Source organism: Syngnathoides biaculeatus, chromosome 4, assembly GCF_019802595.1.
Source record: "Syngnathoides biaculeatus isolate LvHL_M chromosome 4, ASM1980259v1, whole genome shotgun sequence".
Lineage (NCBI taxonomy): Eukaryota > Metazoa > Chordata > Actinopteri > Syngnathiformes > Syngnathidae > Syngnathoides > Syngnathoides biaculeatus.
The window spans coordinates 8729512-8757503 of NC_084643.1; the positions used below are offsets into that span (position 1 = coordinate 8729512).

General features: G+C 44.8%; 3 protein-coding genes across 7 annotated transcripts in view; 2 read left to right on the top strand and 1 right to left on the bottom strand.

The window, feature by feature from the left end:
- Positions 1–92: 92 nt before the first annotated feature.
- ndufaf2 (NADH:ubiquinone oxidoreductase complex assembly factor 2) lies at positions 93–21730 on the top strand. The gene is made up of 4 exons (XM_061818389.1): positions 93–319; positions 16814–16903; positions 18175–18215; positions 20776–21730. The coding sequence occupies exons 1-4, from the start codon at positions 205–207 to the stop codon at positions 21013–21015; spliced, it is 486 nt and encodes a 161-aa protein (XP_061674373.1). The 5' UTR covers positions 93–204; the 3' UTR covers positions 21016–21730.
- A 151-nt stretch (positions 21731–21881) lies between these two features.
- On the bottom strand, positions 21882–25182 carry smim15 (small integral membrane protein 15). Of its 2 annotated transcripts, none has more exons than XM_061818391.1 (2): positions 24771–24911; positions 21882–22417 (listed from the first exon to the last, which is right to left on the bottom strand). In XM_061818391.1, the coding sequence occupies exon 2, from the start codon at positions 22411–22413 to the stop codon at positions 22198–22200; it is 216 nt and encodes a 71-aa protein (XP_061674375.1). In that variant the 5' UTR covers positions 22414–22417; positions 24771–24911; the 3' UTR covers positions 21882–22197. The 2 variants fall into 2 exon arrangements, with proteins under 2 accessions (XP_061674375.1, XP_061674374.1); XM_061818390.1 differs by lacking the exon at positions 24771–24911 and adding an exon at positions 25079–25182 and having other exon boundaries at positions 21887–22417.
- Positions 24896–27992, top strand: part of LOC133499934 (zinc finger SWIM domain-containing protein 6-like) — a 95913-nt gene continuing 92816 nt past the window's right edge. For all 4 annotated transcript variants that reach the window (XM_061818378.1, XM_061818379.1, XM_061818380.1 and 1 more), the window contains exon 1: positions 24896–25008. The gene's annotated coding sequence lies outside the window, so the exon portion shown is untranslated. The remainder of the gene's footprint in view (positions 25009–27992) is intronic.

Genomic DNA, 27992 nt, shown 5'->3' on the forward strand with positions numbered 1-27992 from the left:
ATACATGTCGTGGCCAATCAAAAATCGTTTTGTTCAGTGGGACTGTGTTGACAACCCAGGAAATTGAAGACAGCTGGCCAACCAAAATGCAGTTTGTTAGCTATTTCTCCGCCTACCGGAACACTCGCATAAACAACCGGATTGAAGTGGAGGCTGCAAAAGGTGCACAGAAGACAACTAAAGTCTTCTCATTTTCCTCCCGATATGAACAAAATGGTCGGCGCTTTACGGAGGACGTTCGGCGTGGTACGCGAACACGTCGGAACGGACTACATGGGGAATAAATATTACATTGTCCCCGAACAGAAGACGTGGACAGGTAAGTAATGTATGTTGTGGTGGGCAGGAATTGGCCTGGTCTTAATGCTATTTATATTAACTAAACTGTTTTAAAACACGATTAATCGAGACAAATTTGACTTATTACAGTCTTATTCCCCTCTATGATAACCTATTAACTAACTTATATGGATAATCATTTTTTGGCTTAGTGTTTTTATGTATCTATTTATCACATATAAATTCTCATTATAAATTAATGTCTTGTCATCTGTATATTATGGATTTTCCAAAGGTTTTGCAATGGGAACTTCCAAAAGTGTGCATACACCCGTGGTTATGACAGTTTTCATCTCTGTAGTACCTCTAGTTTGCTGCTAGATGGTGTATGAGGCTCATAACATTACTTATGTTACAGTTTTGATCGTGTGCAGTATTTATTTTGTACCGGGATCCAATTAAAAACCAGGTAAAAAAAAATATCAAAAATAATTAGCATGTAAAAAATGTTTCCCGAGATTAAGTCAACCTGCTGATTTTCCACTTTTGGAGGTAGTATCAGAAAACTATTCTACATAACATGAAAAAGCCATAATTTCTGTATTACTGTTTATATACACACAGCATTGACCTGCAATGGTGGGACAAAGCCAACGTGGTAATTTTCAGCTTTGTTGTTGGTGTCTCAGTAGCACGTTTGTTCCGTTGGTGCCTGCAAAAGTTAGCATTTGTGTATCTTTTTTCCAGTTTCTATATTCTGTATCAAGTTCACCATTTGGCGGTAAAATTAAGAAACATATTTTAACAATTTATAAGGAGCAAAATGCCCACCTTTTTCAATGTTGTATAAATGGCAGTGACACAGAATGGCGTGACATAGCCAACCAAACAAATTTCAGCTATCAGATCCGACCTGACAATTTTTCGCCTTTGCACGTCGTATCCGACTTGTTCTAGAGCGCCTGGAAGAGCAGTCATCTTTCTATCCTGTACAAACAGCCCCAACACAGAACGGTGGGGGACAAGATCGATTTTTGCAATGTTCTGCCTCTAAAGTTGCTGTCGCAATCCTTTTCTACACTCCCCGTAAAAGCCGTCATTTGTTCCCCCACCTTTTTCAGGTCGCTCTTGCATATGAATGCCACTGACAAAGCGAACCAGACAATTTTAAACCTTTGGAAGTTGAATAAGATTTGATAAAAGCTGTTTTAGACACATTGTAGGAGCTGTATTTTACCATCTTTTTTGTAGATTGCGGTCTGAATAAATGGTTTTGAACAAAAAATTATAGAGGTTTGACGATGGCCGTATGAGGGTATTCTGTGTGACTGTGCTATCTACTTTAACACTAGACACTCCCTTCTTTTGCCCTGTTGTATTGCAAGCGGATATTTTACTTGGAAAGATCACGAGTAATATCATTGTACTCTTTATATGTTAGTGGATGTATTCATTCGACTTGGCTCGTAATCGAACCCAGTCCTCTGTCTTAAAAGTCTGATGTGATACAAATGGGCAAATAGACGTTTCTCTTGCATAACATCGCACTTTTAGACCGAGTCTTGGGCATAAAACATGACACACTTCATTCAGCAGGTCAGTGATACACTAAAAAAGTGAAAGTTGTTCTCTTGCAATGTATAAAGCACTGATAATAATTCAGTCAAACTCAGAGAAGATACTTCTCCCCCACTTACCTTTGAACATACAACATCCAGCCTTGTGTTTGTTGATATTGTTCACATTTAGTTGTACGTGTGCTCTTCCGCAAGCCTTAATCCATCGTAGACACTTCGTCAACTGTGTTTTAGGCTTTGGAAACTGAATCAATCTAGCAGGATATCTTTCACCAGAATTGCACGTTCCCCAAGCGCATCTGAGGACCATTTTCTTCGTAACGTTAACTTTTCCAAGCGCCCGCTACTGACAACCAGTATTGCTTGTGGTACAACATGGCGGCGGGGGCGTGTCAAGCCAGGGGTTAAGACAACGCGGCTATCTGATTTGCTATTATTGTACGAGTGATTGACAGGTCGGAAAGGTCCATTATTTTATATGCCACGCTAGACCAGGTTGAATTCTGTATGAAAGACAGGCAGATATGTAAATGTTACATTTCGGTTTTGTACAAATTCTGTTACAGTTCTGATGCAGCAATTTTTTAGGATGTCTGTGTGAAACAGGCTATATCAAATAGCTTTATCAAATTCTCCATAACTGGTTTAGTACAGCTGTGACTGGCTGGTAAACCAGTCCATGTGTGATCCCTGCCTCTTGCCCAAAGTTAGCTAGGCTAGGCTGCAACACTCCTGTGAAACCAGTGAGGAAAAGAGGTTTAGAAAATGGATGGATGACTTAGCACAGAAATGTTTTCCACGATCTATTTGCACAATATGGAGCAAACGCTGATTAAATTGATGATATACATTCAGTCGTAATTAACCATTTGGGTGATGTTACGGGGACAAGGAGGCCAGCCTGCAGCAGGCTTGCACGCATGGTTTCATTCTGACTGAACTTGACTTTGTGCTTAACCTTTTTCTTTGCAGTTAGCCGAGAGAGCCGAAACTTGCGCCCACCTCATATTTATAATTCATTACAAGGCTGCGGGCTGTCAGACTATTCAAATGAGACATCACACAAGCCCATTTCCCATCACGCTACAGGCCACCGTTTGACTGGGTGATCACCGTGACTGACACCGTCGGCCTGCCTGCCGGAAAGGGCATAACGTTGGACACATACGAACGCACGCACCGACATATTTTTAAAAAACGTGATTATATGCTGCCCATATTTATGTCATCCTCTTTTTCTTGCCACTTGGCCGGGTCCAGGCTGGTGGAAATAAAAGCAGATGCATTATTCAGCCCATATGTCTTGCTAAAGTGAGTTCTTTTTGATCTTAAACTGATAGGCCAAGCGTGGGCCCGGGGCCTTTAGGCTTGGACCGCAGGGCTTTTCTTTCTGCTGCATACCAGCGCTTGGTTCAGGCGGCGTGAGCAAGAGCTTTCTCTGCTCTACCTACTTCTTTCTATTCATTTGTTCATCCCCCGGTGCTCGTGGTCCATCCTCCTACCTTTATCCATGCTTTGCTGCTCCCATTTTCTACCTCTCTCAGACTGTTAACTTTAGAAAACTGGGGCGTAAGCAATCTTGCGTGTGGTAAACTATGTATGAAGACTTTAATAGTTGCTCTGTGAGAGGACTAAAAGGACCTTGTTTTTACCCTAGCCAAGTGCAAAAAAAGTGTAAAGTTACGTTTTGATCAGGTTTATTGGATAGTTATTTAGCTCACCGCCTATAAAACTTACATAACGTATGGTCCCAACAAATCTTGTTTATGAATGAGGGGGAAAAAAGGTGAATCATTACTATTTAATGACTTTTAAAGAATTTACCAAGTCCAAACCGCGAGGTAATCCCTTTTTGCCATTACAGTCCACTCCCATCAGGGTCACCAAAGCTAGCAGATGGTACGCCGGTGGGGAAAAAAAAGTTTGCCGTGTCAGTTTTCTGCCCATATTTCCACTCAGCTTGTGTCCACTTTGTCATAAACAGTACAGCTTGAATCTGCGAATACAACGCCAGACGGAATACATCCATCAGAACAAGACCCGCAAACAAAAGGGATGAGGGCTTCGGCATAGTTGAGAAATTTCATTTGAGAGGAGACTGAGGGCCATTACATAAAACTGGTGACTGTGGCGGGTTGAAATAGTCATAGTGTCCTGTCCGGAGTTAAAGGACAGCAAAAGGGTAAGATCACGTGAGCATGTGTCTGTCATTTCGTGACATGCATCCTCAAATGTTCGAATCTGGCAGACCAGTGTGTGACGAACCAGCATTGATTGAGGCCACCCATATGTTATCATCTTGGGATGTTGATTGACAAAGTACAAGAGAGAGTACTTCATAGTATTTGGTTTTACCAGGAGCCAATTTGTACGTTACTACCTGGTACAGGGCTGGAGTGGAACAGCATCACCTGACACGTCAGGCTTTTTGAATCACGTGGGGCAGGGAAGTGTCTCACTTCAAACTAGTACTGCGAGAATCGAGACAAATCTTTAATCGGGAGACAAAGGGCCGCTGTAGAAAAGTGGGGACTATGGAGTGTCCAAAGCTTTTTTTCGTTTTGTTTTGTTTGTATTCTCAAATAATGACAATGATAAGACCAATGAGATTGTCAGCCATCCAGTTCTTTGTAATGCACAATGGTTACATCAAGGCAACTGAATTCAATTGCAATTGTTAAGTTTTCTGCTGTCGTTTTCTTGTTTTCTGAAAATCTTTAAAAATGACTGCGGCAATTCTACTATTTGGTAGACAAAATGTCACAGTGATGATACCATCCAGCAGTGGTTTACACTCCTGGTGTAAATTCTGCACACCTGGAAACACAACTTAACAAAGTACAACAAATAATACCTCGTACAACCCAGGTTGGCAGGGAAAAATCAGATTTCAGTGGTGTAAGACTTGCGTTGGCTGCGGCACAAGAAGGCGCGCACAGTTATTGCGGTACTTGTTTTCATTTCATTTTGTTATATTCATGCCTCAGATGTATTTTTCATGCAAGTAGTTACTATAATTAGTATTTTATGACTGCATTAGCATTGGTTAGTGATAGATTGGCTTATTCTGACTTTCGCAGAAATTCAGGTTACGTCGTCCTCCATCGTTAATTGGGAAACCCTTTTCTAGTTAAGAGGTAATGCCGGGGTGCATCACGACCATTTACAGGACCAGAGTGGGCCGACACGTTCTGATTTTTCAATCAAAAGAGTCAGACGGACACGTTGTGGATTGTTGGGCCTTGGCCGACATCTGCTCTTTGACTTTTTCTCGTGTCTGTAATTCTGTCCAGACTGAGTTCCACCGCGCCTTGGTGCAGGCCTCTTTTACTTTCCTCCAGTGAGTCCGCCTTCCCCTTGGCCCCCGTTCTCCTTTTGTTGCTGCCTCTCAACTTTTTTTCCCCCCTTTGAAGCCTTGCCAGTGAAGATTACGATTCAGTACAGCGAAGTAGTTCAGCATGGTGGAGCGGGTTGGGCTCGGCGGCGGACTCTCTCTTTCTTTCTCCTTCCAGTGCCTCACTTCAAAACGAGCGGGCCTCATTGCAAAGTGGGCGCCTGGAGAGGGAGCCACTGGAGCACTGCGCCCGGATTGGCGCTCCGTGGTGCCCCGCCGATGGTCGTATGTGGCCACTGGCTTAACATCCGCTGGTCTCGCCCAGCCTTGTTGTCGGGCTTCATCCAGATGAATATGGAATCAATATTCATTCGACTCTCACTCGTGCTTTTGTGCGCTCCCGCAGGCCCGGCCGGCTCTGCTTCACGCTGCACGGGGCGCCGTGTCATCCGAGCCAGATGAAAGCCAAAGACGAACGAGCCTTCGTTCGGCGGCGCGCTTGCAACTCCCGACGCCCGCCGTCCCCTTTTTTTTTTTTTTTTTTTTTTTTATTTAGGAAAAGAAGAGGCGCTCTGACATTATCGGGCGCTGCAGGCGCATTTGAAAATAATTGCCTGTATGATTGCTATTTTTCTTACCTCTTTGAGGAGGTGTAGCCTTTTGTCTCGGGGAATCAGTGGCTTGCTCAATACCGGACAGAGGAAAGGCAGTTTCCTTTCATGTCTGTCTGAAAAGGGGAGTATTTTTAGCCCTATTCGTTTTTAGCAGCGTCTGCCATGCAGTTTTAATCTATCGCTCCTCTCTCCCTGTGTGCGGGGAATGGAAGGGATTCAGAGGTTCCTCAGAGGTGCGCCACGCTGTGTCAGAGAAAAGGCGCACCATCACTATCCCTCCGCCTTTTGTCTATTATTTATTTGATCAGCCAGCTCCATCCTATGAAGTCCAAACTGAAAAGGCCTGCGCTCGGCTATTTCAGGACGGCCAACTCTCGGGACTGCGAGGGTGGTGTGCCTTTCTGTGTGTGTGAGCGTGCATTTGTATCGCCTTTGTTTTTAAAAGGAATCAGCGATTGTTTTTTTTTACCACCCCCTCCCCACTTCATGCCCTAACACACTTAACACAACAACAGATGGCCGCGTGTCATCAGAGCGTTGATTCAAACCGCTTATTTTCATGGAAAGGATCGCAGCGGAGGGAGACGCGGGTCCAAATGGCTGTTTATTCTGCCACGAGTCGTCCCCTAGGTGCCGTGAAGGAAGGTCTCCCCTACAGTAGGACATCACGGTGCCGTTTACGGCGCATTGACGATGTCCAGACGAGCTACAGTAAATCACTTTAATTGATCAGCAGCTTTGCGGTGCACAAGGTTTAAATGAAGGTTGTTTAATTGTTATAGAGACGCAAGTGTGTTTGGCTCATCTCGCGTGGCGCTGGTTGCCAAGTGTGGGCACTTTGTGTATGAGAGAGAGAGAGAGAGAGAGAGGGCGCATCAAGTAGTGCCTTAACTACTAAATTAAAAAGGCATTTGGAAAGATGGATGCTCAAGATGAGATAAAAGGCGACAAATACTAGCGGGACAGCATCATAAGTAGGGCGAAGCCGCCAATGTCGCCGTGGTTCAAACTTCAGGTCTGCCACGAACTTGAGTATGCTCTCGCTGGTTTTGTCAGTAGGTCCAGCCGCATAATCTAAAGATTAAACATGCATCATTTTTAGAATGTGAGAGGCGGCGGGAATGGCCAGAGAAAACCCCCTGCAATCCGTCTGAGAAGATGTAAACTTCACATATGAATCTGTATACTGTACCACTGAGTTCCCCTCTGTAAAAGTAATTCATTTGTGTGTGATTGTTAAATGATGACTTTGTAGGATGAATTTTTCTTTAATCTATCAGATTCGATCAAATTTGCTTCCGAGGTCCAGCTTGCGGGCCCACATTTTACGCGTCTGTCACGGTCTACACACATTGATACATTTAATTATCAGCAACTCTGCACTTTGTGAGTATTGTTACCATTTTATTTGAACAAATTATGTTTTTATCCTATTAGTAGTATTTTGGTTTTGTATACTATTGCTAGTTTCTGTAACTCCAACGTGATCGTAGTGGTATTAAGGGATGAACCCACTGAAGGCCCAGGTGCCAGATGCACGACTTGAGCACGTCACTGCTAAATTATTATTTTTTTGGGGGGGGACATTGTCAATCACAATCGAGAATTATTACGACGAGGCAAGGCTGCAAATGAGCAACATTAAACGGTTTCCGCAGCGACGCAATTGGCTGTCCGGAGCTCTCTGATCTCAGATGGGCCGGCAAGATGTTGCGCCACCCGAGGGGGCTTCCTGTCACCAAAAGTCCCGACTGGCACACGAGCAGACAACCCTTCACTGCTTATTCTGAATATTTTAATGAAGCAGACAGGCATAGAGGAATAGGGAGCGATAAGGCCCAGTGTGGAGGAAAGCGAAGGTGGGGTTGGGGGAAAAAAAAAGTGAGTGACAAAGAACAAGGGGGATGCTGACATCCGGGGAGAAATTACAGAGCGGATGAGATGGAGGGGAAGAATGGTGAGAGTGAAAGTGAAAGGAGGCTTTTTGACAGAAAGAGGGTGAAATGAGTGGGTGGAACAGGCAGACAGGAGAAGGTGGAGACAGGTTATTGGAGGCGGGGGGTCTGGAGGTGCAAAGGAAAGGAGAGGAAGGGGGCTGGATGCGCGTGATGGAGGTGAATGGAAAGGGGTGGACAGCTCGGTGTATGGACATCACGCACAAAAGGGAGGAGGGAGTGAAAGAGTGGCTTACACAAAAGCACACTGACTTCCTGGCTCACCACAATCTTTTTCCCTCCGCCAAGGAGACTTCAAGAGGCCTGGTGGTCTTAAGTGAGCGGGGCTACCGTATCCCTCCTCCCCACAAGGACGCCTGCGTTTAGTTAAAAGTGACACTCGGGGGAAATCAGCATTCTTTTCTTTTTCACTTCCATCAGAATTATTCTGCTTTCCGCCGCTCAAGCCTTCAGCGGCGACGGGGACGAACACAATGCGGGCTGAATTTAAAAGTACAAAAAATAAATAAAATGGAAAAACGGCAGCAGGCCTGCTTTACACTTAAGCTCCTCCTCTTGCCACAGCGAATGCAAAACAACGGCTGGCCTTTTCCCTCTAAAGCTCTCCCCACGTCACAAGGCTCACAGCTAATAGGTAACCATGGTTACAGGTCTCACACATCCCTTTCCCTTTTTTTCCCCCAGTTAGATTAGAGATTGGAGGCAAGAGAGTCAGGACTGGTACCTGGTTTCCTTGGTATCACTGATGCTTATCGAATCACTCCATCTTCATAAGGCCGTCCATTACCATGCGCCCATTGGTGCCCATCCCCTCTGAATGAAATAAATGAGACTCACTCAAGGCCTACAGATGCGCCTCTTTGAAATGCCTTTTTGTTCCACTGTAGTCAGTGTGCTAACGTGCAATGTTTAATTGTGGTCCGGTTTAGGTTCAGTTCAGTTTTAAAGCAGCAAACCCTGATTTGGCCTATGCTAGGGAATTTAGGATTCAGATCATCTACAATCCATAATATCGTTAAAATATTCTGAGAATCTGGAGAAATCTCTGCATGTAACCAGCTCACCTAAGACCAACATTAAATGCCGGTGACCTTTGCGCTCTCAGACAGCACTTCATTAGAAACACATCAGTGTTTAAAGGTCATTGCCCCGTTGACTTAGGAACACTTCAGAAATCCATTGTCAGTTAACGCAGTGCATCACTACTTTTAAAAATGCCAGTTTAAACACTACCATGCAAGGCGAAAGCCACAGATAAACAACACCCACATATGTCACCGGGTTCTCTGGAACTCAGCTCATCTGAGATGGATTTACAAAAAGTGTAAAAGTGTGCTGTGGTCTGATGAGTCCACATTTGAAATTGTTTTGGGGGGATCATGAATATCGTGTCCTCTGAGGAAAAGGACCATCCAGGTTGCTGTCATCACAAAGTTCAAAAGTCGGCATCTGTTAGTGGTCATAGCATGGGGAACGTGCACATCCATGAAAGGAACCAACATATGCTGCAGTCCAAGCAACGTCTTTTTCACGGATGCCCCTGCTCGTTTCACCGAGACAATGCCAAACCACATTCTGCATGTGTTATACGGCGTGGCTTCGTTGTAAAAGAGTGCGGGTACTAGACTGGTTTGACAACTCTCCAGACCTCTTCCTCATTGAAAATGTGTGGCGCAAAATATGACGACGGAGACCCTGGACCGTTAAGCGAAAAAAGTTGTAAATCAAGCGAGAAGGGAAAGAATTCCTCCTACAAAGCTTTAACAATTAGTGTCCTCTATTTTAAAAAGTCAATTAAAGTGTCTACAATGAAATTCATTTTCAATTTGTTGTGTGATGCGATTTTTACATCGTCTGTTGCTGGGTTGCGCACAGAACTGCTGAATCAGAGCCTGCTTTCATAGACGTATTTGCCTCCATAGACCGATCAATATATTAAATTTGGACAACGTCAGCACTACTGGTAAATGATTAGATCCTGATTCAACCAATTACAATCAAGTCCTGGTTCTTTCGGTGAACACAGTGTCTGCACTTTCTGGCATATCTTTGAATGGTGCAAAATCAAACACAAATACAAAATGAAAACATCATCAATGAGGAGCTGCAGGAAAAAAATCATGGCCAGACACACCAAACAAATCTTTTCTCATCTTGAACAAGGCCACACCCCTTAAAGGCACATCGCCAACACATGATTACATTGTTTTGTACGTTCATTAAAAGTTTAGGAAATCACTTTATCTCTTTAGATTTTCTTTTAGGTTTTTATCCAATGAGGTTTTTCTTGAAAATGTAACAAAATGTTTTGGGTTTTTTTTTTTTTTGTTTTTTTTTTTTTTGGTAGGCTGGAAAATATTCATTTTCAATAGAGAAAATGAATATTTGGGAAAATGAATTTTGCGCTTGACTACAGAATTTACTAATCCCTTGAGAGTAAAGGTACCAGAATATTTTAAACGCATGCTTTCATTCAAATTACCCCGATTATTCGAGTGCGCTGCTTAGCTAAAAAGCAGCTGTGTTATTCGAGGGAGCTGCGACTTGAAATACTCGCTGGCTTCCCCGCCTCGTACCCCGCTGCTAGTCAGGTGCGTCTCCAGCGAGGCGTTGGTCTACCCGTCGGCGGGAGATGATTTGTTTATCCCTCTCTCTCTCTCCAGATGTTTCCAGTCGGGTTGTTTTCCCCTTCACTGACATCTGCGGGTGTCGTCAAAAGAGCGAGCGCTTGACAGTCGAGAGACGCCCGGCATGACATTGAGGTGGGGTTAAAAAAAAAAAAAAAACGTATTAGGTCGCCCCCAGCGGGAGTCACCGGGGAGTTGATGCGTCAAGTCGGGGGTTGTGTGTGCATGCGTGAGAGACACCGAGTGAGGTGGGGCAGGTGATAGAGTTAGCGGGGTGTATCCAGGGTTCAAAGAGCATCCACCGTCTTACTGTAGCAAAGGCGCGCCTGTCATTCCGTTGGCACGCCGCGCTGCTGCTACGGCAACCCCCGTCTCGCCCCGCCCCTTTGTCTCCTCCCTTCCTGCCTCACCTCCCCCCCACCTGCGGCCTCGCAGATGACTTGTACTCAGACAGGTGAGATGGCTCATGAATATTTACGCGGCGGGATTTCATTCCTACAGCTGCCGGAGCCCAACCCCAACCCCATCCTCCCCGACGCAATGCTGCTGTTTGTCCTTCACGGTGAGAAGCGGCACCCTCGTTCCTGTCCCTCAGGTTAATCTGCCTGTTCACCAGCCTGTGTGTGTGCATGCGTGCATATCGGCAAGTAGGTTCCCCCTAGTGAGTGATGAGGAGGCAGACCTGTCACAAGGTTTCCCGCTGAGATCAAGAGCTGCTAACACCGTTCGTGCCTCTCTCACCTCTTTTCTTCCGTGAGGGGGAGGACGACCTCGATGCTCCGAGTATTACCCCTCCCCCCCACAAAAAAATTTATATACATACCAATGTTCCCTCTGAGCTGCGCAACTGCGCATTTGCGCATTTGTCGCACACTGCAGTCTGACGTTTGTTGTTGTTGTTGTTGTTTTTTTTTTTTTTTTTTTTAATCACGGCAGCACACTGCCTCTCACAACGAGCTGCTGCCCGACCACACCGGGGCACACACGCTACTTCCTGGTTCACCTGACTCCGCCACCTCCGCTCTTAAAGGGGTAATTGCAGTTGGCGCGTAATGTTAAAATTACACCTTGGCACAGCCTGATCGAGGATGAAAGCACAGACGATACAGTGCCCAAAAAGCTAATTCTGTATTTTAAATATAGGAGGGAACATAACATTAATCCTACAACTGTTTGGGAGCATCATTCAGCTTTCAACATACGTTGCTAAAGATATTCTGCAAGCAATAATTCAGTTTTAACGGGGACATCATCATCAAAAAATAAAACAAAGTTGGAAGCGACATTTCAAATTTATAGTTGATAGTTGGCTTAATTTGGTTAGCAATGTATGTTTTTGTTTGTTGACATTTTCAGTGTAAGTCTGCAAAAACACAAAATTGTTCTTAAAAATGTTCTGATGGGAGTGTAATCTGAACCTTTTAATGAGCCATGTAACTTCAATGGATGACACCGATTGACCACAGTGCGTACGTCTGATGTTGCTCACAGTGGTCAAAGGGGGCGCTCACGGGCTTAGTGTGTTTGCTCAGACACGTCGAAAATTAGAGGGAACATTGATAAATACCATAAAGTCTGTTATTGGAGTGAAATTTAGCTGGAAACAGGTTTTCCTCCTATGGTAGAGCCACCAGGAGACTTCAGGGGTGGCACACCAGTTTAAGAAAAATGTCATGTAACTTTGTCAAGCAAAATGGACGAATGGATTTTTATAACTTAGAGAGAGAACTTCACCAAATGTGCTGTAAAATTACTTTAATTGGTTTTATGTGCCAATGCAATTGGCTGGTAACCTGTCGAGGGCGGACCGTGCCTCTTGCCCAAAGTCAGCTGGGATAGGCTCCAGCTCACATGTGACCCTAATCAGCTCTTAAAAATTAATGGGTGAAACAGTCTTGACATGCTAATACTAAAAAAGAACACTGGTGTAAATGGTTCAATTTCATCGTCTTAGATTAGGCGTGTCAAATTCATTTTTCTCGCAGGCCACATTGTTGTTCCGGTTGCCCTCACAGGAGCGTTATGACTGTGGAACAAAAATATTGACTCATCTCATCGTATTTACAGCATCAATTTATGAACTGCTTTTGTAGAGTGCCAGTGGAAAAGCCACACAAGCGCGAGGAAAGCTTACTGTACATGGATGTACATTGTTTTCTTTCAAATTTCAAATGAAGTATGAAAGAAATTGGAGCAAAAGTGATGCGATTGCACACTTGCTAAGAATTCCAGTTATTTCTGCGTAACTCGCTTACGTAAAACAAGCTACTGTGAAGTATTTTAATTTTGACAACTGGTGTGTGTCATTCCCAGTAACGCTTGTGTAACCACAGCCTGTGTGTGTGGTTTTTTTTTTTTTTTTTTTTTGTGCAGCTGTCCTAGATGTGAGGTTACCGGGAGAAGACCAGTATAGCTAACAACCCCCCTCCCTGTTTCCAGTATGTGATCAGCTATGTTTCATAAATATATGCATGTACTGTATGTGTTATTCATATCTGGGGATAAATATGTACCTCATCGGGGAGCGGGCTGCAAAGGTAACGAGACAAAAGCAGAACCGCGTCGGGACGCGAGAACGCGACCTAGCCGAGGAAATCGTGCGCGTCGATGGGGGAACTCGCTTCTCTGTAAGCGTATTAGTTCGGCATTTAGCTGGAGCGCGACGCGTTGCGTGTGGGGGGGCTGTGTCATAATTGTACCGCTGCCGCCCACACCCAATGCAAATATGGACGGGATCTGTTTATAATTAGCATACCTGTTAAATGTATTTGCTCGCTGCGCCTGGAGACCGCAGCCTTTTGTTTGGCTGGTGCTTGTTTTTGTTCTGCAATCACGGAAGGTGGGTTGGATGTGGTTTTAGAGAAACGATTTCTCAGAGGACGTTTGACGTTAGCGAGCACGACGATCCCACAACGTTTCTTGTTTTGTTTTTCCAGACGTGCGTATCAAGGTGGAGCTCCGGAGCCTATGAGGCCCTGAAAGTGACAATCTAGGGAGAGGGAAAGCTCAACCAAAGCAATGCTAGCCTAATTAACTGGCCTGATTACTATAAGCACATAAAGTATAGAGTCGACCTCAAAAGACGTGATTACAGACGCGTATGTGCGCAGAAACGGCTTTTGTTCTCTCGCGACATAACTGCAAACATGCTAAGTGGATGCTAGCACAACAGCCGAGCTTTGCAGTTCAGTTATGTTTCCTCATGGACGGATTTACTATCATCTGGGGGCAGGGGTCGGGAACCTTTTAGGCTGAGAGAGCCAGAAATGCCAAAATGTAATTTCAAAAGAGCCATGCAGTATTTGAAAAACTAAATATGAGCATTTATGTAGAAGCAACACTTTTAGAGTACAATAAGTCTCTGAATTCTTTGAAATAACATTGTTATGATGTTGCTAACCAATGATGACAAAAGCACTTCATACCATTAATGCGACTTCTGGTTTTGCCGATGGCTTTAGAGTCTTTCATACGTCGTGAGATAAAACTTTACGCAGGCGTCGAGACATCCATCCGTTCATCGTGAACGTAATTCAATTTTACTTGCCATCGTGATGGTACGAAGGTGAACAGTTCTTGCCAACAATTGCATGTCTTTTATTTGTTCGATTATCTTGTTTTTATGTGAAAAGTTGTCAAAAGATTCATTGGCAACATCGGGCACGAATGCTTTGACATTCTCCTCCATCCGTGAATCGTTGTCCAGTCTTGCCGAAAACTGGAGAACTCCCTGATCGTTTGCACAATTGGTTGTTGCTACCTGGTCTGCGTTGGACCCTTCCACGTCTGCGCACATCGACTGCTACGGTGAACTACGGCAACCCCACTGGGACAAACTGTCTCTGCTCATTGCCGTTGCCTACATGATGTTGTAATGAGGTCTCTGCAGGCCATATGCAACATCAAAAGAGCCAGATATGGCCCGCGAGCCATAGGTTCCCGACCCCTGATCTAGGGGTATGTGTGTGTGTGGGGGGGGGGGTTGTTTACCTGGTCATTATGACAGTTAGGTACACAATCACGTTTCATCAAGTTATCCATATCGCATCCGTATTACAGGTACATCCGGGGCAAACGCATTTGAAACGTTATTTAAATTGGATTCACGCTTCGCATCCAACACGGAACTTACATTTTCACCGCTTGTTATCTGTATGTCCGTTCAACTCATGCGTGTCAAAAGGGAACAACACGCGGACTAGTAACTTTGGGCAAATCATTTTGACAACACTGATATTTTAATAACCAAAGTTCCGTGTCATGTAAACACATTAGGTGTTTGCAGACCCGACAATAACGTAAGGAAGCATTGTCAAACTTCATCGTAGACTACGTCGTAATTATGGGTTCCGGTGTGATGGCCTGAGCGCTCCCGGTGCTGAAAAGTCTTTGTGAGTAATGCACATGCTCGTATACTTTGTAAACCTCCGGCCATTCTCAAACATCCCCATCCATGCTTCAACATGTCCCATTAGACAACTTGCCGCCGAGTGTTCGTGTTCGCTACGGACGTCCCAGAAAGACGAACACAGCGAACCTGCATATATGTGTATATGTTTTTTTTTTTTTTTTTTTTTTTTTTTTTATCAACTTTTGTTTTAATGTTAGGTTAGGGTTAGGTTATAACATACGTTAGCTCCCTTTATGTAGAAGAAGGGGAACTATGAGACCGGGAGATTTCCCAGTACGCGTCTGCTACGTACCCATAGTTCCCCTCTTAGTAACGCATGCGTATTAATCACAAAGAGACTTTTGAGCACGGTGGAGCGGTCAGACCGTCACACCGGATATAATAATTATTCATATTATTTTGGCCTCTGGTGGTTAAAGCTCGCAAACCAGAAGGAACAGCAAAATGTCCAGTGAATTAAAGCATTAAATCATGATGCAAGTTTTTTTTCAATTCTTTCCATCGTATTTAAATTATTATACAATATGTGTAGTGTGGTATTTTTCTATAAAATTTTTGGGGGGTTGGGTGAGGGGCAGGAACAGATTAAAGGCATTTTCATTCATTTCATTTCAAACGGGGATTTGAGAAACAAGTGATGTGATCTACCGACACGGTCACAGAAATTCAACTCAATCAGAATCAGCTTTTGTGGCCAAGTATGTAACGACGCACAAGGAATTTGTCTCCGGCAGTCGATGCCGCCCTGCTACGACATTCAAGTTGAGTATTGAGAAGGAGAACAAACGCGTTCCAAGAGCGCATCATTAAGGAATCCCACTGACGTTATAGGCAGGGCACACAATGCAGTAATACGATTGGCTGCACAGCACGTGCCACCGCAATCGGATTGGCTGCTGCATCCTTGTCGGACACTCCCCGCAGACGGCGTTACGAACGTCACGAAGCCTAACTTGAAAAAACGGTGACGCAATTTCACGGGCCGCTTAATATGATGTGGAGGTGTGGGGTGTGGCCCGCGGGCCTTTGGTCAGCGTGCGATGTAAAGACAACAACAGAAAAACAACAAAACACTTCCTTGTCGTCGTGCCCTCATCTATTTATCGTCACTCCGTAGCCATGCGAACATTAATTCCATCAGTCGGCATCCAGTCAGTTGATGGAATCCTGACAGATTGTCTGTGTTTTGGAGCGTGTTGTTTTCCGTGCCTATCCATTTTTCTCCTAGCATTGTTGTGCCATGCCTCATCACTCTCTCTCTCTTTCTCTCTTTCAATAACTGCCTCCTCCGACTCCGACCCACCCTTTCCCATCCGGGGCGGGGGGGGGGGTAGTGTACACGCGACCGGACTACCTGCGAGGGGATGGAAAATCTGCGGAAACAAAGAAGCCACCTCGTCATTTGCTTTCATTCTCTCAGCCTCCACCCGCCCTCCTTCCCCGTCCCCGTCGCCGTCTCATTGTGCGCCGGCCAAACTTGTCTAATCAGCAGATTTCCACCAAAATAATTGGTGGCGGCCTTGCTGCCGGCGAGTCCCGTGCCGTACGCAGATAGGCGGGGGCGGGGGGGGGAGCACTTAGTATTCGACGCGGCTCGTGCCGGCCCCCTCCTCCCCGACTGTTCCCTGTGATATCTGACCTCTTTTGTCTCCTGCGCGGCTTGATGTTGATTTTGGAGGGCATTGTTAGCCGCAGCGCCGCCATTGGTAGAGCCGATCGGCGAAAGGCGGGGGGGGGGGGGGTCGCGGTCGGTCGGTCGCTCGGTCGGGTGAAGGGGAGCCTCATTTGCATAAAGGCTTAGCCCAGATTTGGAGCCACTCAGCGAGATCTGAGGAGAAGGGCCCGGGGGCCACGAGGTAATCATCCATGGCCTGTCACAGCGCTGTCATTCCTCCGTGTATTTATATGTGCGAGCGAGGAGGGGGCTTGTCAGTGTGTGTGTGTGTGAGAGAGACTCGTCATTGTTTGTTTGTACCGCTTTGCATCATCTCGTGTGCCCTCTTCCTTTTGTTCCAGGGAGGCTGGTCCGTGCCAAGAGGACGGTGGAGGCCCCGAATCCCACAGAGTCCGAGTACGCGGAAGGCAACATCCCCGTCGAGTGGGACGGTGAGCGCCCGTACACCCCGCCGAAGCGAGGCCTTCGCCGACGTCTTTCCCGTTTCTAATTGCGCCCTCGCGTTGCAAGATGAGGTTTGGGATTGCACTTTTTTTAAATCAAAGACACCTCCTCCCGGCATTATACAAGCTCGCCGGTAAAATAGTGTTCCTTACAAGTGGATACAAACGGTTCCCTCTGTCTCAGGCTGGCTTTATCCACCTTAAACCCCTCATCCTGCTTCGCCCCATCCCTCATGCATTTTCATCAGCATGCAAATAAGGGAAGGGATAAAAGAGGGCCCAGAATCCCCCGCGCTAGCTGCAGGAAGAGTTAGAGAATCGCTCTCTCCCTTTCTCTCGCTGCTCACGCGCTCTCTCTTTCTTTGGCTTCCTTGAACCTGCTAAGGCTTTGCAGCCAGCTCAGCCAAAATAGAGCTTCTTTAAAAAAAAAAAAAAGGGGGGGGGGTGACAGACAGACAGATAGACTGACAGACACGAGAGAGGAGGAGAAAGAAGGACAAGGGTGCTTATGGGAAATGACAGAATGTGCACGCCTTTCAAATTCCGAGATCAGAGTGGATCCACCCGTTCTCTTCCGGGACTCTCGATTAGGGCCCGACCCACATGAATTTTTTTTTTTTGAGGCCGACGCTGATATTCGGCAGAACACAAATCTGATTTTACAATATATATGTTGAAACTTATCCTAAACATGGCACTGTTGTTATTTGAATGTTATTATTTTTGTCTTGTGTTGAAATGTGTTTATAGTTGTGCGTTTATTAAAAAATAATAATAATAATAAAGATTTTAAAAGATATCAGCCGATGAAATTGCCTGCCGATTACCGTAATTTCCGGCATATGAGCCGCAACTTTTTCACATGCTTTCAACCCTGCGGCTTATGCGGTGACGCGGCTAATTTGTGCATCTTCTTTCTAATGGCCGCAGGGGGGCGCTCGAGCGGAAAAGGTAAGTGTGAGACCGGTGGAATTTATGTGCCGAGGAAGTGAGTTTTACCAGTCCGGCCCTGTTAGCGCTGCGCTAGTCCGTCACTGCCATGTCTCAGTGATTTTTACCGATATGTTATTGTTTTTAATCGGCCCCTAGCGCAACGCTAACGCTAGCACCGGGCTAACGTTAGTGCATCGAAAAGTTGCAACCCTTTTAAAGGGAAAAAAAAAAAAAGTCTGATTTTGCTTTTGAGTATGACTGCAAGTTTTATTTGTGTGGGTGTTCTCACTATCTGTATTTTTTTTTTTTCGTCTCGACTCCTGCAGCTTGGATTCGAGGCAGACGGAAGGAGCCTCCCTCCGCTGAGGTACGTTCCGCCCACCCCCACCGGCGGCAGCAGCACCAGCAGCCTCCCAGCTGTGATGATGCTTGGACCCTTGGGGGGTGGGGGGGCTCCTTTCAAGGGAAGGAGAGGCTTTTGATTTTTCTCTCTTTCGCTCACTAACGAGGAACTTTTGGGAGCGGTGTTAAAATAAACACTATGTTCTCATTAAAGCCGGTGGTGGGACGTAAGGATTGTACTAAAACATCATGATGGCAAAGGAGGAGATTTTTTTTCAGGTATCTGTACTTTACATGTGTACCTATTTTTCTGAGAACTTTTACTCTGAATCAAAACTTAAAGTGGAAGTGGGACTGCATCAGGGATCCGCCCCGAGACCCTTCCTTTTTGAGGTGGTACTGGAAAGGCTGACAGATGAGGTTAGACTGGAGCAGTCGGAGGAACAATTAGAAAGATGGAGGCACGCACTGGGAAGGAGAGGAATGAAGATTAGATGAAGTAAAACAGAATATATGTGCGTGAATGTGAGGGGCGGAGGGGGAAGAGTGAAGCTAAAGGGAGAAGAGATCACGAGGGTGGACGACTTCAAGTACTTGGGGTCAACAATACAGAGCAATGGAGAGTGTGCTAAGGAAGTGAAGAAACGGGTCCAAGCGGGGTGGAACAGTTGGCGGAGGGTGTCTGGTGTTCTATGTGACAGAAGAGACTCCGCTAGGATGAAGGGCAAAGTTTAGAAAACAGCGGTGAGGCCGGCCACCATGTACGGATTAGAGACGGTGGCGCTGAAGAGACAACAGGAAGCTGAACTGCAGGTGGCAGAAATGAAGATGTTGAGGTTCTCGCTTGGTGTGATAGGATTAGAAATGAGCTCATTAGAGGGACAGCCAAAGTTGGATTTTTTGGAAATAAGGTTCGAGAGAGCAGACTTCCATGGTTTAGACATGTCCAGAGAGTGAGTATAATTTCGTCTAAATAAGATAATTTGGGTTAGAAATTGGACATTCCATCCACTTTAAAATGAATGGAAGTACATAATGTGAGCACTTGACCCACCTCAGGTTAAAACGCTGAACGGCTGACGACCAGTCCAGGGCGTGCGATGGTGGGCTCCAGCTCCTCCGCCACCCTAACGAAGAGAAGCGGCGCTGCAAATGGCTGCCTGGCTCGTTTTGGCCTCTTTCAAAATGTTTTCCTGGCTCTCTCCCCCGACGGGGATGCTGAAGGACGGTCCTTCTCTTTCTTCCCCTCCCCACCGTCGCCCTCTCCGGGTTTTAAACGCGACAATGCTGGAAACGCTTTGGGTCCTGCAACGAAATGTGGCTCCGTATAGGAAATCCCTCGCTCACTGGTGTCGTCTGAGCTTGCCAGCGGGCCTGTGCCATCCCCAACCGCCGCCGTTGCCAGAGCATTCTATTCCAATTTTCTTTGCCTCGCGTCCGCTCGTCGACAGCTGGACCGGCCAAGCCATCACTCCCGGCGCATTTACCCTAAACCCCTCGTCACCCCCCCCCCCCTCTCTTCCCGGTCCAAGTCCGACATAAATTGATTGGATTAAATCCTGTCATTAACAGGCTGGAAAAGCAGCTTGGTGTGTTTGTCTCCGCCCCCCCCCCCCCCCCCAAAGTATCGCTTTTTTGGCCGCGCCGCTCGCTTTTCCAGGCCAGCGCGCTGTAGCGGCAGCCCGGTCGGCACAGCCTTTTTATGACATGGCTCAAGTGACGGCGGTGGGGAGGGACGGCGGGGGATTTACAGCGGGAGCGTCAGTTGAGCTGGCCTTTCCAAGCGTGAACAATTAGACGTTTTACTCGTCGGAATAAATGTCCCGTTCGCGTCGGTTTTTACCTGGCACTGCTACTTTGATTCTTCTCTACTTTTTATTTTTTTTTATTTATGACTTGTGAGCAGATGCTGCTTTGTGCACCACAAAAAAATGGGGTGGGTGTGTCTTTCACATTCATTTATCTCACTCTATTGATCTTGCTATATTCTTTCTAAAAATCTCTTGCTGTCTCTGTCAGTCACCATCCACAGTGAAGAAAAGAAGTATTTGAACACCCTGCTGCTATATTGCAAGTTCTCCCACTTAGAAATCATAGAGGGGTCTGAAATTTTCACCGAAGGTGCACGTCCACATAGTTAAAAAAAAATCATACATTGTGATTTCTGTATTTTTCTTTTTAGATGCTCTCTCTCACAGCGGACATGCACCTACGCTGAAAATTTCAGACCCCTCCATGATTTCTAAGTGGCAGAACTTGCAAAAAAGCAGCAGGGTGTTCAAATACTTATTTTCTTCACTGTATCTATCCCTTGCCATCTCTCACTCGAGAGCTTTGTGATATAACATACTGTATAATCATAGTGTCAAATAAAAACATCTATCGTATGATGGAACCCTATATCATTCATATTATTTTCAATTTCTGCTTAGAAATATTGTTGCACCAATAAGGAGGGCGTCCCGGTGCCTGAACTATCGGACAAAGTAACAAAATGTGGCATTTTAGAAATTGTTTCACACCAACCCAACACAGGATTGTTGAATAGTAATCCAATTTGACCAAAAATGTTTGCATTTACGCAGGAGCTGGCAAAGAACGAGGCCTACAGGGAGCAGATCAAGCTGAAGGCCAGGGAGGTGGACGAGAAGGACTTGGCGCTGAAAGCCAAGGAATGCGAGGAAGGCCTGGTGGCGACGCCGTCCAGGACCGTGGCCGCCGGCCACGCGGCCGCCACCGGCTTTGGCAAGCGGGAGTTTAGCGAGGAGCCCACCAGCACCGCCAACACCTTCCAGCCGGGCTCCTGGCGGCCCAATCCCAAATAGGAAGCCGAGAGACGGCGGCGTGGACTTGGACCGCTTGGCCGGATAATGCAGTTCGATAGAACCGATCTGTTTGATTATGCTGCTCGTGAAGTGGCAGGTTAGTGTATTTAATGGCAATTAAAAAAAAAAAAAAAAGCAAAATTAGTTTGATCCTGTTTGAAAAACAGTTATATATATATATATATATGTAGACGGTGGAGCAGCTTGTAAAGCGTTGGCCTCACAGTTCTGAGGACCCGGGTTCGATCCCGACCCCGCCTGTGTGGAGTTTGCATGTTCTCCCCATGCCCGCGTGAGTTTCCTCCCACATCCCCAAAACATGCAACGTTAATTGGACACTCTAAATTTGCACATAGGTGTGATTGTGAGTTTTTCTGTTTGTATCCATGTGGCCCGCGATTGGCTGGCGACCAGTTCAGGGTGTGCCCCGCCTCCTGCCCGTTGACAGCTGGGATAGGCTCCAGCACTCCCCATGACCCTCATGAGGATAAGCGGCAAAGAAAATGGATGGATGTACTGCATATATTGGCTAGTAAGGCCTCCCTCGTCTCCAGTAACATAATGGTACATAGAGACAAACAGCCACACTCACAATCAATTTATGATTAATGTTGCACGTTTTTGGGACGTGGGAGGAAACCGGAGTGCCCGGAGGAAACCCGCGCAGGCACGGGGAGAACACGCAAACTCCACACAGGCGGGTCCAGGATTGAACTCAGAACTGTGAGGCCAACACTTTACCAGGTGATCCACCGTGTCGCCGCAATACAATTTTTCTGTTAAAAAGAATTTAAAAAAAAAAAAAAGAGGCCTTTTTCTTTAAAGCAACGATGAAAACTTTATTGATTACAAATCCGTTAAGGTACAGAAGGGCTTCATTTCGTATCAAGTGAACACAACAATGATGTTAACGATGGAATGCAATGTGTGGCAAAAGCGACACACATCCGAGCAAACTTGTTAAAAATGTCGAACGGACGCTCGCTGAGGGAAGTCCGACAGGAATGTCCGTCCCTGGACTGTCTGACCGGTGGGGGCAAGTGCCCCCCCGCCCCGCCTTCCGACCCGAGGAGGTCTGTGCTGGTGCTCGAGGAATGGGGTGGTGGCACTATGTGTGTCCCCGTCCTTTCTTTCTTTCTTTTTCATTCTTTCCATACCTTCAGTGTCCACACAGCTATCTTTCTAGTTCCTCTTCACCTTGGCCAGGTTCTCCTGACGCCGCTGCTTCTTCTTCTGCTCCTTCTCGCGCGCCTCGATCATCTTGGCCAGTTTCCACGACAACAGCGCGCAAGCGATAAAGAGAGGCGTGAGCGCCATCAGCACGGTGATCAGGAAGTCTTTGGGGTCCTTGGCGGCCCACTCCACGACGTACTGGGCCCATGCTCGCAGGTCAATCATGGTGCTGGGAAGAGAGACGGAAAACGTTACATGACAGCGCTTGGATGACAAGTCGGGCAGGGGATATCGCTGCTGATGCCGTACGGTGGTAGAAAGTGACTAAGTACAGATCGTGTTCCCGAAATATCTCGTGGATGTCTGCAGTATACAGGGAAGTCAAAAGTTCAAAACTGAAGTCGCCATCCGCCATCTTGATCCTCCCAAAACAAGCACGCCGACCTGTGCGTTAATCGACAGTTTCGTGGCTGTGAGAAAACATTCCGCAGGTAAGTTAGAAAGATTTACTTTGACACTCTTAAAGTTCGTTTGTAAAGGTTTTTTTTTTTTTAATTTTCTGATAAGCTTAGTTCACTTGAACAAAGTTTTGTTTATGGTTGTTGTTCACTCTCTGCTTCACCTTTATAGGCCGCCGGTGTTTCGCGAAAAAGCGATGTCAATATTTCCCCAGACTTCATCGGTGGATAAGCAAGAAAACACATTTTCTGTGAAATTTTTTGATGCATTTCATAATACAGAACTCTGCAAATTGAATTTGATTTTCAAATGCGAGGAAACAAGTTGAAATTTTCTGTCTGAAATGGGATGTCGCAGAGACAACAAATGAACAATGAACTTAGCGTGTATTTTCCCATTGCGAGTCCTTCTTTCCAAAAATATATTGAACTGATTGACTTAGAATTTAATGTTTTTTGCTATGTTATGATGATAGTGCTTCACAACGTATTTTGGGAAAAGTTAACATGTCACAGAAATCGGGCCCGAGGTTATATGCAAGCTTTCTTGCTTGTCACGGTGTTCGATGTCTTTCCTCTGCACTTCGCCTTTTTTGGCTTACCAAGCCGAATTTAAAATCCTTCACGTTACCAGAACTGAAAAAATGTCACACTCACATGACCAGTTTTAATTCTACATGCCAAACTTTGAGGAAAAACGCCGCCATAATCCAACCTGTAAACTATGTCTTCCACACGTCTTGGGAGTACCAAGATGGCGGTCAACTGACTTCAACCAATCGACATACCGCTCGATGTGTATGCGCTATCCAGTCTTTTATTTCTTTTTTAGATCAGTGGCAGGTGCAGAAGTGTCCAACGCAGAGCCGGTAGCAACAAGTAATTGTGCAAACGATCGCTCAAAGAAAAAAAGATGGGGAGTTCTCCAGTTTTCGACAAGACTGGAGAGCCATTCGCAGATGGAGTATGCCAAAGCATTCGTGCCTGATGTTCCCAATTAACTTTGTGACAAGTTTTCACATAAAGACAAGTTAATCAAACGGATAAAAGACATGCTATTGTCGGCAAGAACCGTTCACCATCGTACCGTCATGACGGCAAATCAAATTGAATTACGTTCACGATGAACGGATGGAAGTCTCGACGCCTGCGTAAAGTTTTTTTTCTCACGACGTATGAAAGACTCTAAAGCCATCGGCAAAACCAGAAGTCGCATTAATGGTATGAAGTGCTTTTGTCATCATTGGTTAGCAACATCATAACAATGTTATTTCAAAGAATTCAGAGACTTATTGTACTCTAAAAAAGTGTTGCTTCTACATAAATGCTCAAATATGCCTGTGTTTAGTTTTTAAAATATTGCATGGCTCTTTTGAAATTGCATTTTGGCATTTATGGCTCTCTCTGCCTAAAACATTCTCGACCCTGGCTGCATTCTTTCTGTGTGTGGAAAGTAGCAATTTGAAGATTATATCTTGGAAAAAAACAGGGACAACAATGACATGGATAAATGTTAAAAAATTATAGATGCAAACTATGGCCCAACCATTGTCTTATTATTTGAGAGAAATGCTTGAATGTCAGCGACAAGAGAGATTTGTGACAAATGTGGTGTCTTTCGTCAAACCCCAGCAGCTTTTGGTGCTCCGGAAGGGAGAAACAATATATAGGTAAGAATTATTTTGGTTTTCATTTGGTAATTCTACTTTTTTCACAGCTAAGTTAATGGGGGGCAGTTTTTTTTTTTTTTTTTTTAATTGCATCAAAGCTTCAGCAAAAGTAAGATTCGGTTTAATAAAAGGGGGGAATCCATCTTGTCCAATTCATTGAAACGGATGTCGCAGATGACTTGGGGTGGAAGACTGGATACCCCCATACGTGCAAGGACAACCATTTACACTTGTAAATAATTCAATCCTCAATAAAAGCGGCGTGTTTATTTGAGTCTGAGATTCGAACGGCGAACTTTCAGTAATGTGAGGCGAACCACCACCGCATCGTGCTTCCAAAAGTTTCTTTTTTTTTTTTTTTTTTGGAGACAGCACAGCACAAATTCGAGCTAAAAGAGACGTAAATAACGTATACTCGCTAGTACACCGAACGTCACACCTTTAGAGGAATTACCGATTTGATGCTCGCTACTGGTTCATCATTCAAAACGAACGAAAAAAAGTCGCTCCACGTCCTGAAAAGTACCACGACTGGTTTTTGTCCGTCTGTCGTTAGTCCAATACGTGAAGTTTGGAGGGCTCCGTGTGAGGGATGTGAGCGACATTTTTAGCATCATCGGCTAACCCGCACGGATAACGGCCACGCTTGGACCCAACACGGGAAACTCGACGGACAAAACTCATTTGGAAAGGTAAACTATGTTGTTGTTGTTTTTTTTTTTTTTCGATCTACGCGGTGAGATGATTGCGACAGAGACTTACCGGCACGCGGTGACTTTTTAAATTTCTATCCCTTTTACAATTTTCTTTTCCTTTTTCCGGATGCGGGGCTAGAGCGGATGTGACGTAATACGCATTTAAATGGGATTTGTAGTTCTTCGTGATATTCTTGATAAATCCTCTGAAAGTTAAATTAATTTAGCATTACAGAGTCTCAAGAATTTATTTTTCCTTTACATTTTTCTTTAATTTAATTTTAATTATTATTTTCCTTTAATATATTTACGTCTGCTATTTCTGAAGTAAGTGAACTGGATTGACTGTTTATATGTACGCCGTTCAATATTATATTGGCAAAAATCTTTGAAAGATTGTATTGGTGAAACAATTTGGTCAATAAAGAGTATTTTTTTTAAAAAAGTTCTTTACGATAATGGATCCAAAAAAAGCTCAGTTAGAATGTTGCAGATCATGCAAAACATAATGTAGACTGCTATAAATGAATGTAATATGGTATACTTCCACATTTATATATATAATGAATGTATTCCATTTTCTCAAATAATGATCACAGATAGTTTATTCGCTCAACTGCAGACAGTGCCAGGCATTCATTTGAGTAATTTGTTTTTCAAAGGTGCTGCATGAGATGCTAATCATATTGCTATTAAAAAATAAAGATTGGAAAAGACAGCCAAAGTTGACGTCACTGTACATTACATCTTTTGTCTTGGATCAATTCGAAGAAGATGCTGCGATATCGCATTGCGTCCCACAGCGGAAACGCTTCGCACGGGGATGGAGTTCATTTGTAAATGCAAAAAAAAAAAAAAAAGAATCTTTTTTATTTAATTTGACAATTCTATTTCATTTTGGGCTATTTCAATCCAGAACATTTGTTTTATTCATTTTTTTTAAAGAAATCACAATTGAAATTTTAAATACTGTATATAGAACAATATTTATATATTTGAAATATTATGTAATACAATAAGGCAGCCTCAGAATTCTGAGGACCGCAGTTCAAATCCCGGCCCCGCCTGTGTGGAGTGTGCATGTTCTCCCCGTGCCTGCGTGGCTTTTCTCCAAGCACTCCGGATTCCGCCGGATTGAACACTCTAAATTGCCCGTAGGTGCGATTGTGAGTGCGGCTGTTTTGTCTCCGTGTGCCCTGCGATTGGCTGGCGACCAGTGTAGGTTGTACCCCGCCTACTCCTGCCCGTTGACACCTGGGATAGGCTCCAGCACTCCTGCAACCCTCGTTAGGATAAGCAGCTCAGAAAATGTATGGCTGTATGGATATATTATTAATAGAGTCACAGGCTGCAGTGGAGCTCATGCCACTATTTCAGATTCACACAGTGAAACACGTATCCTTGTGGGGGGGGTATATATATATATATATATATATTATATATATATATATGTGTGTGTGTGTGTGTGACACCTGGTTTTCGTTTGGGCAAAAAATGTGATCACCAGTAAATTTTCTGTTTGAACAATCCCGCAAATTATAAAGCAATAACTCCCGTCTGCAAGAAGAAAGGGAGCCAAAAAGGCTCTGTTGGCCCTCCTGAGAACGACGACTAACATAACAAAGCAGGACCTCCTGGCTTTGTGAACTTCCTGTGGGGAAGTATTGAAACCAAATCAGGTTAGCCCACATCTGCTGGCTCCATACGGCACGGATCGCTTTCAACGCAGTTCAAAGGGCAGCCTTTTTAGACCCCCCCCCCCCCAGCCCACCCCAGCCTTGCCTTTGCTAAAGTCGCGACGGGGGCAGCTGAGAACACGGTGCTAGCGTTTCACATTTTACAAGCATACTTTCGGCGAGATTTTATAGACAATTAAGGAGCGCGCCGGCAATCTGGTGGCCATTTTGTTGAAATTGTTTTAATTGTTACGGTAGTTTCTGGGCGTCTCGTCAGTGGCGAGGAGCCCCGGGGGCGGGCGACGGGACCACAAGCTAACACCCGCAGAGGCCGGGCCTCGCTTCCTTGTCGCGGCGGAGCGAGAGCGACGCGCACAGGAAGGTGGGCACGCCAAATGACTGTACCACCATTTTGCAGCCATCCACCTCCGTTCTGTTTTAATGGCTGTTAGGGGAAAGTAATCATGTGGCCAGACAGACGCTGAGAAACGGCAGACATTTTTCGGGAAGGTAGAAAATGCGGTAGAAGGCAAAAACGCGTGTACAACGCCTTTAGCAGAGTCTGCATCTCGAAAATAACCTCAAATAAATCCCTCCTTTTCATCAAAAGCAGCTACTAAGTGTTACTACCTCTGTTCTTAAATGCCATTATTAACTCATGGACATGATAGTTAACTGCCAAGCACACTGGAACGCTGTTGCTAACCAAAACATCAGCACCTACACATGAAGCCAGGTGACGCCTCCGTCGGGAAAATTTATTTAAATAATACATTGCAAGTGTTATTGATTCAGTCTTGATTCCACTTTTGTCCACACTGGTTATGGAGTTTGAATTTGAACTGTTGCAAACCAAAACAGCAGCACCTAAACCCGTTTTTTGGGTAGCCCCCCCCCCCAAAAAGAATAAAAAAAATAACAAAGACAATTGAAAAAGCGTCAAAGAAAACAGATAGATAAATAGATAGATGAAAAAAAGAACAAAGACAACTGGAAAAATTGCATAGATTAAAAAAAGAACAGACAATTGAAAGTTGCAATGATATAGAAAGAACAAAGACATTTGAAAAAAAATTGCAAAGAAAATATGAAATATATAGAACAAAGATAATCGAAAAAAATTGCAAAGAAAATATGAAACGGATAGAACAAAGATAATTGAAAAAAAATGCAAATAAAATATGAAATAGAACAAAGACAATTGAAAAAAATGCAAAGAAAATATGAAATGGAACAAAGACAATTGAAAAAAATTGCAAAGAAAGATAGATAGATAGATAGATAGATAGATAGATAGATAGATAG

Bases quoted from the DNA above. Each gene is read 5' to 3' on its own strand.
- ndufaf2 (XM_061818389.1), top strand. From the start codon at position 205: ATGAACAAAATGGTCGGCGCTTTACGGAGGACGTTCGGCGTGGTACGC. The intron at 320-16,813 runs GTAAGTAATGTA...CTTTTGTTCCAG, and splicing joins CGAACAGAAGACGTGGACAG to GGAGGCTGGTCCGTGCCAAG. The intron at 16,904-18,174 runs GTGAGCGCCCGT...CGACTCCTGCAG, and splicing joins CATCCCCGTCGAGTGGGACG to CTTGGATTCGAGGCAGACGG.
- smim15 (XM_061818391.1), bottom strand. From the start codon at position 22,413: ATGATTGACCTGCGAGCATGGGCCCAGTACGTCGTGGAGTGGGCCGCC.